This window comes from Netta rufina (assembly GCF_964035555.1).
Source record: "Netta rufina genome assembly, chromosome: 1".
Taxonomy (NCBI): domain Eukaryota; kingdom Metazoa; phylum Chordata; class Aves; order Anseriformes; family Anatidae; genus Netta; species Netta rufina.
In genome coordinates, this window is record NC_140123.1 from 145,955,048 (window position 1) to 145,971,939 (window position 16,892).

General features: G+C 39.3%; 1 protein-coding gene across 1 annotated transcript in view; it reads right to left on the reverse strand.

The window, feature by feature from the left end:
- Positions 1-562: 562 nt before the first annotated feature.
- The window catches only part of PTN (pleiotrophin), a gene marked incomplete at its 3' end in the record, with an annotated part of 49,479 nt that continues 33,149 nt past the window's right edge, over positions 563-16,892 (reverse strand). Inside the window, exons 4-5 of the mRNA XM_084305844.1 lie at positions 15,725-15,886; positions 563-615 (exon numbers count right to left, since the gene is read on the reverse strand). Of these exons, the coding sequence (XP_084161970.1) occupies positions 563-615; positions 15,725-15,886 (215 nt within the window). The remainder of the gene's footprint in view (positions 616-15,724; positions 15,887-16,892) is intronic.

Here is a 16,892-nt window from a genome sequence, read left to right on the forward strand (position 1 = left end):
AGGAGCATCACCACACATAGAAGAAAAATCTTTGCCTGCAAGTACTCAACAAAATGCCCCTAACATTTCCTCAAATGAATAACTTCACACAGCTATCCAGAAATAACAAGAATTAAGAAACAAAATCTGTTTTTCTTTCAGACACATGGTCCCAATCTTAAATAAAACTGCATCCAGACGGACTCCTATGTCCACACAGGGCACCACTGGCTTCAGCAGGGCTCTACACAGGTTCAGGTTCTGCTTGCATGGAGTAATTACAAGACTGAGACTTGAGAAAAAAAATGTTTTAAAAAACCTCTACATTGTTCTATATATAATAGACAATTTTCTAAATGAGTTTGGAGTCCTTTATTACAGGCCTCTAAAAATTGTTGTTAGGGTTATACATTAAAAATACTAAAGTAATAAAAAAAATGTTTTTTTTTTCTGTTTGCTCATTTTCTTCTATTGTACCATTAAGCTATAAATAATTTTAGAATAAAATGCCTAGTTATAAATGAAACCATTAACTGAACGTGTTTGCTGATGTCCCTTTCTCACATTGCCCAAGTTGGCTCCATTAATCCAGCATCTTCTCTTGTTTCTTGCCTTCCTTTTTCTTCTTCTTTGATTCTGTAAAGATAACAATAACCACAAAAAAATATCAACAACCAATACCCCTGAAATTACCGCTTATTTTCTCTATGCACATAAGAACTAATTTTGTTTCCTTATTCTGAATAGGGGAAGGGGAAACAGAAGGAAAAGAAAAATAAAAGGAACGATCAGGGACCTAGAGATGGAAAGGGGGTGCACGTCCAGTTCAGATCCCTTCCTATCTGAGCAGCTGACCCTGTTTGGCATGCAAAGCATTGTCTCAGGAACTTGCTTCAAAAATAAGGAAACAGCAGGCAGCTCCTGGAGAAACCGGGTCATGGCTCAGCAGAGAGCTGGAAGAAAGCTTTGCACACACTACCCACACACATTCCCCTCCTTTACTTCCTTTCTGTTTCATTGTTTGTCTTTGGCTTTCCCTGAAAATGAGAGCACTCCAGATCATGGTGAGAAAGCTCACTTGTTTCTTCAGCTTCTCCATTGCCAACAGTTCCGTTTTTGTCTGGGACAAACACCTACATACACTCGAGAGGCAGCTGAGGTTTGGCCTGGAGTCATTCAAGCACGGTCTGTCCAGCCAGTTATTACTGATAGGATAGGGATGGGAAGAGGGAGAATGTGTTGCTCTGACTAATTTGGGGTCAGTAAGGGAACAATGTGAAGCTACAAGTGAAAGCATATGTATTATACCACTGTCTGCAGTAAATTCCACCATGGTGTCAGGTAGCGTGTGTTCTATAGGAAGAGGAAACTGACAGAGGGGCCTAAAAACTAAATATGGAATTAAGGGGATGAGATATTCTTATCACATATAACCTTGTAATGGGGGAAATAACTCTCACTGGGAGCACGAATAAATCCTCACAGATACCACTGTGAAATACAGCAAAAAAGTTGCTGAAAAGAGACAGAAACAGGTTTTGTGAAGTATCTTGCCTGGAAATAAAACAGTAAGAAGTAGACTCATGTTTGCCTTAACCTAGATTTCACAGATATGCACTTCCTTCCTTTGAATACTGCCTCTATTTCTTCCTTGTCAGAAAGTACAAAAAATAAATAAATAAATAAAAATTAAAAAAAAAAAAAATCTCTGGATCTCAAGTTAAACAATGAATATCACAGAGAATGTAAAAGATGAGCACTTGGGCCTTAAGGTGGTCTTTTTCTTCAAAAATATTATTTTTTCTTTGGCCAGTTCAGGTAATATAGTTAAAAAACCATCACCTATGGCAAAACCAGCTTACTTGGATTAAAGCCAGAGGGGCTTTGTTGACATCCTTCAGCTATGCATAGGGCCACAGTACTTTCAGGAGAAAGTAGACTTAGGACCTCTGATTACTTTGACTGTTGCTTTTCCTATCCATTAATTTTTCAAAGCAACATTTTTTCTTCAGCTTTTTCAACAGGACAAAAATTTTGAATAATCTTTTCATCAATGTGAAATAAAATACTGGTTTCATTTTTCTAGCCACATAATCAGTTCTAAAGTCTCATTCCCTTAAAAACTTCTTTTAAAAAAACATTGAAAGAGGTAATGATTTAAAACAATAAGCAATTGTTTTCAGTTTGAAAATGTGAAAACTTTTTTTTTTTTTTAAATTACTACTATTTTTCCTCTGTCTTTTTATATGTGTCAGTGTGTGTGTATGTGTATGCCTGTGGCCTAGAGACATTCACAGTATCTGGAACTATTTTCCAAACTGTCATTCCAAAATGTTATTTTTCATTAATTTAATATAGAATTTGCTTTCAGCTAAAGCTTCCCACACACACACTATTTCTCTGTCTTCTCTCTTATCCTCTTTTACTCATGTCTTTCTCTTCCTCTCATTTTTCCACTGTATCACTGACCCTCCTGAACTCTGTATTTATTGGTCTCTCTCCCTTTCTTGACTCAGAAATAGCAAGATTTTATCAATCAGACCAGCAATGGAATTTGCTGGTCTGTAATTTGTAATATCTATTCAATCTCACCACAAACAAAAAGTCACTCTGCAGACTTCAACTATATTTACTAAAAGCAAAGCAGACGTGTAACTGTGGGCTGACCACTCTACCAAAGAGTATGTGCAGTTTGTGTTTGGGGTGAAGTCACTTATTATCAGGAGAAGTTTTTTTTTCAGGAATCATTGTGTGACCACATCAGATCCCCATCATCAAAGACTACCTGCCTTGCACTTGGCTTGAGTTACCAGACAACCTACTATTTATTCATTTGCACTTGAGCCCCTTGTGTCTGTATTTGCCTCTATTCGCCTCTCAGTAAAAGGGAAAAAGCTAAATCCTCCCCATTGGCCACCTTGTGGTAACCTGCATGTCATCCAAACCTCCAAATCTGTCTGCTTACACAGACAAGGGATTCTGCTTCATGCCTCAGGAGAACAAAAGGCTCCTGCCTGGGATTTAATTCCTCTCACACCACCAGAGCTTAATCTTTTGGATGGGTATGCTGTATTGATGAAAAGCACATTTACTCCATGAAACCACATGCACCCTCAGAGCTGTGGCAAATATATATATATATATATATATATATATATATATATACACACACACAAATTGTTGAGCTTTTATATATATATATATATATATACACACACAAACTTTTGAACTTTTATATATATATATATATATGTATACAAACTTTTGAGCTTTTATATATATATATTAGCTGAAAAGTTTCCCATTCTCTTTAGGCTCTTTTAAAAACCCTACCCCAGACACCAACACCCAGGTACTAACCCACGAAAATGTTGCTGGTCATACTGTCTTGCACAAGTCTGTTCACAGGGACCCTTCACCCATTTTTCCTGAAGTCAGACTACAGACTACGGTATGTAGAAGTAGACTTTTGCTTTAAGATGTACTTTATTCATGTTTTCTCACTACTTAGACCTACACTATGCATGTGTGTCATTCAGGCTTTCATTGTCCTCATTGCTGTTCACCCCGGACTACTATCTCAACTTTTATCACATCCTATCAAGTCAGCTCACACAGCCATGCTGGGATCCACATCATCCTACTCACTCAGTCTGACAATGTTTCTCTTTCCAAGGCAGTCAGCCTTGACTGAAAGGGTCCTGATACCCTCCTCAAAAGCCCTGACCAATTCAGAGTACAGCGCCAGTTACCTGAAAACTCAGCAGCCCCATAACCCTACCAGTTAAGTTTACCTGCATTAAATCCACCTTAGCACAGATTGGATGTAAGTCTTTCAGCTCAGCCATTTTCTCTTAATATGAACCCAGCCTGCCATCAGAGTCTGCAGTAACCCATGAAGCTGTGCCCACTGGAAATAGCTTTTATGATGGGGAACCCTCTGTGCTGCTTTCCGCATCTCACTGGCACAGCAAAGCAGCTTGATCACACTGATGCTCAGTTTTGAGGCAGAAGGAAGCAACATGGTGAGTGGCAGCTACCTTGAGCAGAATGCTGCCATGAGCAAGCACCCTGCGTCAACAGCAGCCTCCTGCACCCCACCTAGCTGATTAATGCAATGTTTGCAAAGACAGAGCTGTGCATCAGCTGTGTGTTGGCTACAGGGAATGTATTTGCCCAGACAGGTGCTACCAAGAATATCTAGTCACCATGGTGAGATGATCCAAATAGATAAAATCCAGAACATGCAAAATTTTAAATCTGAATTCTGATCTGAGTTCTCATTGCACTAGCTGCTTTAAAACTAGGTGGCAACATACTTTCAATACTGAGCCAGACATTGATGGAAGGTATATACACAGTGGAGTTAAGGACCCAGAAAGGAGGGAACAAGGCAGAAAGCAGGATCGCTTCCCTACCTGCTCAACAGGACTAGGTGCCTAACTGTGACAGAATTATCCTGGAGGCCACATCTGGTTCACAGGTCACAAACTGGAACATCTTGATATAGAACCTTATCAAAGTTGAGTGAATAACTTTGATATTTACACTCAAATCCATTAAAGGCCTTATCAAAGCTAGTTATCCCATGGACACCGATACCAGGGTCAGCACTGAGCTGGGAGTGGGTGTTTTCTCTCCCTGTCTCTCGACACGAGGTAAGCAGGCTGTGCAGTGGAGGGAAAGGGCACGGGTAGCTCTTTGCCTACTTCTCTGAGCGCACCAGGCATTAGTGCTCCAGCCAAACTGTCCTTCCACCTCAGCACACAGCCACATTGAGGAAAGCAGCAGCAGGAGTTGGATATGTCTTCTCCACTCTGCACCAAGCTTGCTTCACATCAGGGAAATACTTAGCTTTACCATCCCTGTACATCCTTGCAGCAAAACAAAAGATGAGGAGAGTGAGCTATGAATGGTCCAGAATATTAATGAGGATGGCAAAACAGTCCTCAGTTTTTGTGCCCGTTTTACAGTATATGCTTTCTGCTGTCCCTCCCCCTTCCCTCTTAGCCTGCAGTGTGACAGCTCTTGCACAGCAGGAAGCCAGAATCCTGGATCAGGGCACATGCAAAGAGCTAACTCAGAACACCTTGCCGTTCCTGCAGAGAGCAGCATCCAAGCAGTGCACAGACATCTTGCTCCCCGCCCCCGGAGCCCAGAGCACTTCCAGTGAGATAAAAACACCCATGTGGCGTTGTACAAATAGCCCTGCAAGAACAAACTGTGTTGATGTACACACACTTGATTTTCTAATCATTCAACAACCTGAATAACCCTATGAATAACCTAAGAACTATTCACAGGATTAAAAACTGCACAGTTGTGGATTAGCACTGGGCCACTTCTGTCTGCTTATACTGTCTACCAATAACAAAAATCCAGTGAATTTAAGTTGAGGACCCTACCAAGTAAATAAATTAATTTAATATGCCCCGCTTTTCATATGCAATTTATAATGGCAGCAGTTCTCCTTAAATAGGCATCTTTATTCTGGAGCCTTATTCTTACTATGCAAGCAATAAAGGAAAGTAATTACATCGAACAGAAGCCACGTAAGATTTGAAGCCCCTCTTAATGCATAAGGCACAAAGGTGAAGTAACTGCATTTTAATGGACTACAAGATTTGAAAGCCAAGACTTGCAGGTATTTATTTTCATTTGTTTAGGAGAAGGTAACAATTCACTCATGGCATTGCTGAACTCGTATACACAAAAGTCAAGCAGTGTCCCCAAAAGCTATAAAAAAATAAAGCATTCAGAATAGCAAAAGCTGTGCTGACAGAGGGTTAGAGCTATGCATTTCAACACCAGGTGTTCAAGACAGTTTTGTCAGGAAGCAGTGCTCAGTTCCACTCAGTACAGAGGAAGGTAGGTTTCCTAAAGAGCTCTCTGCTTCTTACTGCGGCAAGTTTCCTGAAGCACCTAGTTACTATGGTGGTAGTTAATGGATACAGGACACTTCTGAATTTTATGGGTAAAATGCCAGCCTCCATAGAAGAAAGAGGACTTGATTTTGACAAAGCAAAAGATTTTATTCCTTGGTGAAAAATATTCACCCTAAAAGGCTGTACTCTGCTCTCTAAGAACAAGAACAGTACTATCTTGTGATTTCCATGATTGTGGAGCAAATCTATTGATTCTGAAATACCCTTTAAATATGTTATTTCTTCTATTTCTAGATGAAGACAGCCTTTCATGGTCATCCAGTTTCTTGTAGTTATACAAATAATTTATTTATTCCAAATCAGTTTAAGAAGTAAAAAAATATAGCAATAGCAATTTTGTTCCAAAATGAATTATTAAAAAGCTCTTTGAACAACACCCAGTTGTACTGGATGGTAACAAAAGTAATATTCCACTAGCTACAAAGCCATAGAAGGGAACTCTCCAATGAATCAATGACCTTGATGTGTTTTTACTTCATTAATGTATTAGAATTGATTATATCCCCCACAAGTAAGCTCTGTGTTTAATCACTGTCTCTTGTTGTCCATAAGTGTTTCTCGATTTCTCTACTCCTTCAGTCACTCTTATCCAAGCAGGTTTTGTTCTGTGTCTCACTTTGCTAAACTTCTGTTTGGGATAGCCTTGAATTTGTTCCCAGCTGAACACTGCATTCACCCAATTCAACCTAAAGGATGAACATATGCTAGGGAAGTGTTCTGCTGTGTATGTTATCAATGGGGAAACAGCTAGATTTATGCCTGTAACAAACCCTAATGTATCTGACAAATAAATGGACAAAGGAGCCACTTGTGGAAAAGGTTCTCTAATTTCTTTCTTATTGGTATGGCAGGAAGAAATAAATGCAGGGAAAAATTAATCCAATTTATTCTAAAACCGTCCGTGAAGCTCTAAAATTCTCTGAGGCAGAAGCCATCATTTGAACCTGTCATCTGAAGGTAAGACTTAAACGTCGTTAGGTTTAGAATTCTAACTTCAAACTAGTCAGGTATTACAGGATATTTTTTTTCTAAAGATGTAATTTGTTGAAATTTGTGGAAAAAAAAAAAATCAACACTGCCTACACACAGACACACAAAAGACAACAGAGATTTATGCACCTTCTGTTTTTGCTAGATGTCCTATTTGTCCAGTGACAAGAATTAGGAAAGTTCTTCTCATTTTATTTTATCGTGGTTTATATTTGTTGAAGATATTAGAACCTTAAGAGTAAGTAAGTTAAACCTTTCACACAATGTCTGTTTTGCACTTGGAAACTGCTGAAACGGTCTGGTTAACTGGAAAGTGTTTTCCAGAAGAAGCTAACTTTGCTCTTCTGTTTTCTTCTTCTTTTCATCTGTATCTGGCATGTTTGCACTGATTATTCTTCAAGGAATGGACATTCTTACTGCTCTTTGTCATGTGCTGCGCTCAGCACAAGAAGGACTCCATCTCAGCTGGCTCTTCAGCTATCTGTCCCCGCTGTACACAAGATCCATCTTAATGCCAGTAAGGCAGGTGCAGGAGTAGACTGACACATTCAGAGCTTACTGTCTACATTCACTTGTCTACAGGATACTGCTTAAAACAAAGTAATAATAATCCCTTTAAAGTTTGGCATTTACCTACATCCACAGAGAAGCAAAATGCTACATTGAGGCAGTTTCTATGTCAAACATAGATCACTAAATAGTTGTTTAGCAGACAATTATTTGTGGTTAACTGTGAATAGAAACCTAATTTTATTTAGCTCTTTATTGAAAACCAGATGTGTACATTTCTTAGTTGTGCTTTCTGGATCTTCCCAGCCTGGGCATCTTCTCCATCTTCCCTCAGGGCATGGGACACAGACTTTGCTTTGGTCAGTGCTCCACAATGAAGAGCTGCCTGCAAAACTTTTGCACTAAGTACAGATAGAAGAACAGTTACAGAGAAGGTGATGTGGAAAACGAGATGGAGGGAGAAAGAAAGAAAGAAGGAAAAAAATAAAGCTTGAAAGGAAAGGAAGTGAAGAAGTAGAAAAGGAAAGGACAGAAAGGAAGGAACAGAGCTTTCTCTCTGTTTCACTGCTGGGAACAGTAATGAGTGTAAACATTTGCTGATGGCATATCTTTTATCACAGTAAGTCCCACAGCTTCAGGCATTTTCACGGCTGAGGGGCAGCAACCACTGCCAAGGAGGCTGGATGCTGTTGCAAGCCAGGAAAGTGAGACAATGAGCATGTAAGAGAATTGGCACATAGTGGGCTGTTTAAACTTTCACCCCAAACGGTCTGCATTAAGAACTAAAAGAAACTCCAGCAGGCACAAAAGGGTTAAACAAGAACATTTGTCACATCTAGTTTTTCCATCTTCTGGAGCAGCACATTAAAAAGCATTTGAAATACAAACTAGGGGGTGAGAAAATATGGAGGTCTAGTTTTCCCATGAAGTTTCCCAGCTTTTTTCTTTTCAAACTCACCTGTTAAAGCTGCAGAACAACTAGAAACTGAAAAAAAAGAACTTAAAAATATTTCTCTTTCTCCCTCTCCTACAAGCATTTCTTGCTTCCTGGAATCAGGGCTGTGTGAATCAGATTGATGGTGCATCTGATGAAGAATTCAAATTGTTTGTCCAAAAAGTCTAATTTTTCAAGGGTACAAAAGCAGTCTCAAGGGAAACTACAGTGGAAAGACGCCAAGAAACATAAGAAAATGGAAGCAGAAAAAACTCCATTAAATGACATCTAAACTTTATTAGGTTAGAGTTGTACTGGCAGCTTACTAGCAGCTTGAGGCCAGTCCACACTCTAGCCAACATTGTGTTTTATTTTTCATATATGGCTTATTCTTGTTCTCACTTAAATTAATGAGAAAAATCATATTTCCTGATAATACTGCAGCAGGGAGCCAAGTCTCAGAGACACGTTTCAGACATTAAAGTTCCCACTGAGTTTTACTTCATCTTGAAATAACTAGCTATGTCCTCAAGACTATGAAGGAGCAGTGGGAAACACAACCAAGCATTTAGTACCCGGTCTCACCCCTCTGGACCACTGTTTCTCCTCTTGGTTTTCACATTTCTCAGCTCCATAAGGTATAAATTATTCATGTCAAAACTGCCACTCACAATATTTATGCAGTGCTCAGTACAATGGCACCCTTTTTCAACTGGGGCCTCTGGGCACTCATGCAATACAAATAATCTTGATGATAGCAACAATAATAACAGCCAACCATGTTGTTCCCACTGGGCATCCACTGCCAGTGTCTGCCCCGCAGAGCTCAGATCACTGTATTTCACTGCAGGCTCCTGGTCAGTGTCAGGGACCATTCTTGAATAAGCATCCCTCATCCTTCAGGGAAAGAGAAAAAAACTCCCCTTTTTGCCTTTCAGGGTTTTGTTTAACTATAACAGCTGTTTCCTAATACGAGAAAATCCCTCATTTTTATATCTAATTAGTTTGAGCACAGCCTATTGTTCTGCCTCCTGTAATACTAATTATTACGCTAGCTGTGTGCCTGCATGACTAATGAGTTACATTAAAGATGGGGAGTTCTGCAACCTACAGAAGGAGGTACAGGAAGAGAGGGATGCCAAAACAGGAGACACAAGCATCTTTCAAACAAAACAAAGTCACAGTCCTAACAGGTCATTTCTTCTCCCCCACATCTCCTCCAGCTACCCTTCAGAAGCAAGCATCTCATTGCTGCAGGGAGGAAGTTTGAGGGAGGGCAACACAGAAGAAGCAGCCCAACCATCCACCTTGCAAAATGGGGTAGGCCATGAGTGCTTCCTTTTTGTCAGAGCAGCACTCAGTTTGTCTGAGTAACAAATATCTGCATATCAGGTGAGCAATCAATTCAGACGTTATTGTCAGCTCCTTGCAACACATCAGCAGCCAAGTCATTCTGCCAAAGTGCAGACAGTCTGTCCCAGCAAAGCACTGTTATTAAGATGTCCTTTCTGCAGGTAGGAATCACGCCTGCAGTGCTCAGAAACCACATGTTGCATTCTGCTTCTGGCACCAAAGTAGGGACAGGGATAAAACCACTCACTAACAAAAGCCCAGCTCCACACTTTGACAGCAAGCTCCCTTAAGAAGACACATGGCAAGGTAATGTCAAACACTGTCATAAACCCTCTGAGATTATAACATCAACATCAAAGACCCTAGCTGAAGACCATAGTTCAGACACCTTGAAGTGAATTGTCACATTCTGATAATTGCAGACTGGGACAAAGGGAACAGCAGTGAGAGCTAATAGTGAGAGCAGGGAGCAAAGGGTCAACAGCTCCTAGCTGAGCAGCTGGACCTGCCAGTGATACTGTACTACCCTGGAAAATCATTTAGTCTTTCTGACTTTCAGTTATTACTTTTCTTGAAACACTTCCTCAGCTCCAGGGAGTGATAGGAGGATAACATAGTTGCTGTCTGTAAAGTTTCTTTGATAGAAGAAGCAATGTAGTACAGATTATTTATATTGCATTAACTCTTAAATAAAGCTCATCAAACAATGGAAAATCAGTAAAATCACAAAGTGCATTGTCTTTCCCCTAATGTAGGAACATGCACATTGTGCCAAAGACAGGAAACTGCACTGACACCTTGCTGGACTCTCAGATGCCACACCTGATCTGCATTACAGGAAAGAGATTACAGTCAATACTATCCACAGCAGCTCTTGCCTTCCCATGAGCAACCTTTCAAAAACAGTGTGCTGGAGAATGTGACCTTTGGGTGCAACCCCAATTATTAAAGACTGTGGCATAAGTAGTGTTAATATTTGTCAGCTGTAGTTGGAATTATTTTCCTAAGTGTCAAAGGCTGATCTGAGCCAGAATTAAGAAACTCATAAATCAGATACACTGTAAATTGATAAAGAGTTGTGAAGGGAGATATACTGAGAACTAAATACATCTGAGTGAGAAAGTTATCAGAGAAAAAAGTAGCTGAAGGAAAAAAATGAAGGGTACACAGCTGAAAGAGCAGGTAGACTGCTTATCCTATTTAGTTTCATCTTTATCAGAAGAGTAAGTAGCTAAAAGTACAAGAATTATAGAGAGAGACAGGAAGAATGAGAGTGACAGAAAGACATAGTGAAAAAAGAAATAAAGCCTATCAGGCTACCTAGCTCAATAAAAATAAATTTCTCCTCTCTCAGCAGTAAAAGCAAAATGTTTCCTGAATCCTGACAATACCCCATTCTTTTACTTTCTGGCTGGCTGGAACCCAAACAATCATCAATCACATTTGGGTGGCTGTGAAGTAGGCCAGATGGAGTTTGTCGGAAGCATTTTCTGCTCTTCAGTGGAAGTTGGCCATAAGAGCAGCTGCTCAACAGAAGTGCCTGATTCTTTCACATCTGTCAAGATGGGTTAGGGAGACCTTGAACATCCCCGGCACTTCAGACAGTGATTAGAATATGCAATTGTGTGTACTAAAGGAGAGGTGGCTGCCTCCAAGAGGATCCTGTGATAAAAATTATCCTTTGATCTTTTCCAGCCTTTGTGATGGATTTTCTCATGACCTCATTTATGCACTAAATACACAAACCCTAGTGTCTGGGATACTGCTGTCACATCACTGGCAATCTCTCTGTCAAAAACAGCATTCAAGAACATTCACCAATTTTTATCCTGTGATAACTGTATTTCAGCACAGCAGCCCAAGACCAAGCCACTGTCATCCAATCTGAGAACACTTCAGCAAAACTAAGGAGAAAAGAGCTCAACAAAAATACAAATAAAATTCAGAGTCCTGATTCATCGTCTGCTTTCTCCCTTAAGTCCTACATACAGCAAAGGTTCTCAAATAATTCTCCTATTCCAACCTCTAAGCTCCAAGACTAACCAATCCATACTTAGAATGTCAGCTGTTCAGAAGGAAAACACCAATACAGAGCAACTACTAATAAGGAAAAAATACAAATGTTTAAAGAAAAATTATCCAGGAAGTAACATTAGTTTCCAAACTAATGAGAGTACTTCGTAAAGATTTTAAGTCCTTTCCATGAATGATGACTAATGATAAAACAAATCCATAAAAACTCTTAGATCACCAGTTTATCAGGCAGTCATTAATTCCTAAGGTTAATGATGATCTCCTGGCTTAGTTTATCAGAAGTTTTGCTGCAGAACAAAGTTCCTCAAAAAAAAAAAAAAAAAAAACAAATAAAAAAACTTAAATCAATAAATCTTCAAAATGCTAATCCTTAGGATTTTTCTGTAGATGCAATTTTCCTTTCTCTTAAGCACAGGTCAAATGCCCACGAAACAGCACTCATATTCCAAATTGAGTGAGATGAAGGAGATACGGGATTCATTCATAGGTTTCCTAGGTTCATGAGGTTGGAAGGTGGTTAAGCAACAGGAGAACAGTTACAGGTGACATCAAATCATTCGTATTATTCTCAAAGAGCAGCGAAGGTAAGGAAGAACTTCAACCAAACTAAGGAAATGTGCCTGGTGAAATCTGAGGCACAATACTGCATTGGGCAAGTCTAGACGAAAAAAATCTGACTTACCCACTTAGATTCATTGAGTTATTAACTAATCGTATTTTTATTTTATTTCTTTTAAATAAGATTTGGGGAAAATTGTGAGGTCTCAGATAAAGATAGCTGCTCCACATGCAAGCTGTGATCAGAAGGAAAACATTAATTTACTTACTGAGCACAATGATGAACAACAAAAAGGAGTATTACAATGGTGTTTTCCTTTTCAATACAAATCTGTAGAGAACATGCTTGGAACACTTTGTACAGTCCAGCCATTTAATCTCAAATATAATTTAGTAATAATAAAAGGAATTTGGGCAAGTCCAGTAGAAAATATTCTTAGCACGGGCAAATTGTTCTACAATAAAATACTTAAGTCGGAGGCGCTGCCTTTAAAAACAGGCAAGTGACAGAAAGTAACAAGAGCCACAATTGATTGGAGAAGCTAAATGGGGACTTTTACTGACCCTATTTATATTAACAAATTAAAATGAAAAGTGATGCAATGAAGAGGCTACAAAAATGATCTAATAAAAGGAAAAAATCAGGGCATGGGAAAGAGGGCTAATCAGTAAAATTATTAAAACCCTTTTTCTGAATATAGTGCTACTTTTCTGTGAAATATTCTTAGTTGGTTCACATCCAGTTTTCACACTTCCAAGCTACTGCTGTCAGAGATGTACTCAGTGATGCAGTTCTTGAAGCTTACACCAGTCTGAAATGTAACAGTTTAGCAGTAGAACAGATTCCTTTAATCAATAGGACCCTCACTTACTATTCTGCTGCCAGCACTCACCAATGCTAGAGAGCCACTGCCTTTCTACTCCAGGCAATCACAGTGGGAACTGACAGCGGTTGAGCAGCCTTTACAGATCTAGCTGCATATATATACAGACCTTACACAACATTACATCTCAGGAAACAGACTGTTGCTTCCAAATAATGTATTATATGTTTGTTTTTTGTTTTTTCTCTTTTTCTCGAGCCACTGATGTGAAGCTATGGGAGAAAAAGGAGCCTAATATGTATCTGTAGTTCATTTCAAGTGCTCAAACAATAATCTAGATCTTACTTCTTGGTTCCAAAGAATTAAATATGGTCTATTCTAACTATAGATTGAATTTTCCTTTACCTAGATGTGGGTAGGGACTTATGTCCAGTCTGTAATTTCCTTCTCCTCGGGAAGAAAACTGACATACTCTACATGTCAGCACTCCAATTTTTAACTCAAAAATAAAGTTCAGTAGGGCACAACATTTCACGCAGTATTCTTCTGTTTGACCTAACTTCTTATTCTAGTTCCTCCTACTGCAGTCAACACACTTTCCAGCATAGTTCCTATGCAGTTATTCACATATCTGCAATAGTGATTTCTTATCTTTAGCTCAAGGCCCAGGCAAACTGCAAGTGTTGACTTCCATGCTTGGTGCTCCTACTGATGTGAACAGCAGATGAATAAGCAGGTGGCACACAGGAAGATGCTGTAAGATTTCCAGGACAAAACAGAAGAGCAGAATTTCTGCCCATGTTTATTATGACTGCAAACCTACATTTGTACTTATTTCTCTATTTGCAATCCTTCAAATCAAATGAATTCAGGTTTGTTAATTAACTTGCACCACATAATTATCTTGCTGCAGCCAGTCACGATCCAACTTTCAGGATCAGTACAAACTCACTAAAATCTGGAATAAGTTAAAAGGAATCCCAGTCCAGAAATTACACAAGCTCTGCTAGGACATGCATTTAAAACCGTAACTTGAAATGACCCTGTACCACCCAACAGCACCATTCTCACAAAAGAATGCAGCACCAAAGCTCTGCTTTGTCTCCCTTTTCTTCCAACAGCCATCGATAGAGCCCACTGACTCCACAGGGGTAGGACAAGGCAGAAGGCTTCAAGTGGCTCTAGTGGTTGAGCTCCTCTGGCAGCTCAACAGGAAGCTTCATTCAATAAAATTCCAAGTGCCACTTAAGCATGAAAACTTGCTTTAAAAAAAATGTCTTTCCTTCCAAACTAATGAACAATAAAATCACACAGCTCAAAGCCCCCTTGCTGCTTTTATTCCCACTCAGTCACTTCTGTCCCCAAAGGAAGATGTTTATTGCTGTCAACTCAACCAAGTCAGCTGGTCTCTGAAAATGTAGTTGTATAATTTCTGCTTCACAGTCTGTATTATCTGCACAGGTTCTAGACTCAGCACTTACCTGATAACTCAATGGAAAGTGTGCAAGGAAGGCCAGTTACAGATGCACTGACTGCAAAGTACATGGATTCACGCACACATACAGAAAGCATCTGTCACCTAATCAGACACCTCTTGGGTTGCACAAGAAGAACAGGTCACTTGCAGGTACCCTACAGATCATTAGTGCACTGCCATCCACAGTTTGAAAACTGCTTATCCAAGTTCTACCTGTCACTCCTAATCACATTTATTTTTATAAATATATTATTATCCAAATACCCAAAGTCTATGTTTAACCTAGCTGATTTTCAGCATAATAAATGCCAGGGTAGCATAGCTTGCATCATCCACTTAAAAACACATTACTTTGGTAGCTCAAACAAGATCTCACAGCTTTAGCTCCCACTATAAGTCATCCTACATAAATAACAACAATTATTCCAACAAAAGAGTATATTAAAAGGCCTCAATGCTTAGAAAGAAAAATAAATAACTAAACCACAAGTTTGTCTAATTTAGGACACCAGGAATCAAAATGCAGGGCAAATGCCTTTCTGTATACCTGGAATTACACTGTCACTTCCAATTATAAAAGACATTTACATTCCATACTCTCCTCCCTGCTGTCTTTTAATAAAGAATATACTACCCACAATGTGCAGGATTTCTGCATACCCTCTCCTCAGCATGCAGTGAGCAAACCATCCCTTCAACACTATGTGTTCAGAAGGAAAACAGTCCCTTTTCTCAATTACTCAATACCAAATGCCAATATGAAAGGTGTGTTTATCTCACCAAGAGATGTTTTTGCATGCTATTACTGTGGTGTTCCCGTCAACGTGCAAGTTATGAAAAGTGTCTGAACTCTGAAGGCCTGCATCAGCAAACTAATGGCAACATATATAGTGTAAGGTTGAAACTGGGACCCTAATCTTCATCTCACCTCATCTGTTAGTCTGCCTTGACTATACAACCCAGTAATATTGCCTACCCGATAGCTGGCAGACAGGAGCAATGCAGAATGAGGAAAGGTCATTACAGTACAATCTCTTATAGCACTGAGTTCCTGCTGAAGCATGTGGGACATCATTGATCTGAGTGAACTAGTGTACAACTTTCTGTAAATGGAATTTACCTTGAGGTTTCGGTTTGGTAAGCTTCCCACAGGGCTTTGAGATTGTAACAGTCTTCTGGCAATCAGCATTATGAAGAGCTCTCTTTAGGTTTCCAGTTCGAGTCTTCAGGGCAGTATTCAAGTCACATTCTCCCCAGGCCTGGAACTGGTATTTACACTCCGCTGCAATGAGTAAGTAAATGGCAATTTTTAAAACAGAATGACAGGATGAAAGTAAAAATGTTAAGAATCCAATAGTAAATCACAAACAGACAGTGCTTGTAGAAAAAATGATCATGCAACTGGTGAAAGGAATCCCAGAAAAAAAACTAAAGATGATTTGCAGTAACAATTGCTGTCTCCCCTGGCACAGAAATGCTTTAGGATGGAATCTTGCTTTTGCATGGATACTGCATTATTGTCAGTTCATAATATAGATAAAAAGAAAATGCAATCAAATAGGGAGATACACAATAAAGGAAAGAAAAAAAAAAGGAAAAAAAAAAACAACAACGGGAAATATTGTTCGCATTCTATATGATTGTTCCTCCATTTCTACAATGCCAAAGGTTAGCAGACAAAGCGTGAACAGTTTCAAGAATGTATGTGTAACTATGAACTTGTCAAGTCTGAAACTGCTGCACTGATTGCTTTGGTAAGGTCACACTGATGTCAAAGTCATACAAGCTGTTTACTGGAAGAAAAAAAAAAAAAAGTCAAATTTGCAAGAGTAATCGAAGTCCTGGACAGACATCTTGTCTAACACATATTTCTGAACTGTTATAAAGGAACCTTATGAACTGAATAATATGGTTGAAATACCCTGGTCTCCATTCACTACTCTCAATGCACACACACAGTGATAGCCACCCATGCTCCATGCTGCAAATCACATATCACAAGGTCACGTAAAGTCTGTGGTAACCACAGCAGAGATTCACAGCTGTGAGAGAACAGATGATGCTTACATTGCTGCCTTAAATAGGGTTGTACACAACAGAAAAATAGATTTAAGCATGCTGCTGGAATACTGATTTTAAAATAAGTAGATTATATGGACTCTGCTGGAGGAGCTGCTTTGCTCTGGGGAAGATGCCTTCTGATGCTTTAACTGCTCTAGTTGCAATGGACTTGAAATGTGGAGGTACCACCTTCACAGACATTTACAGTGCTAAGCAGAAAATACAGG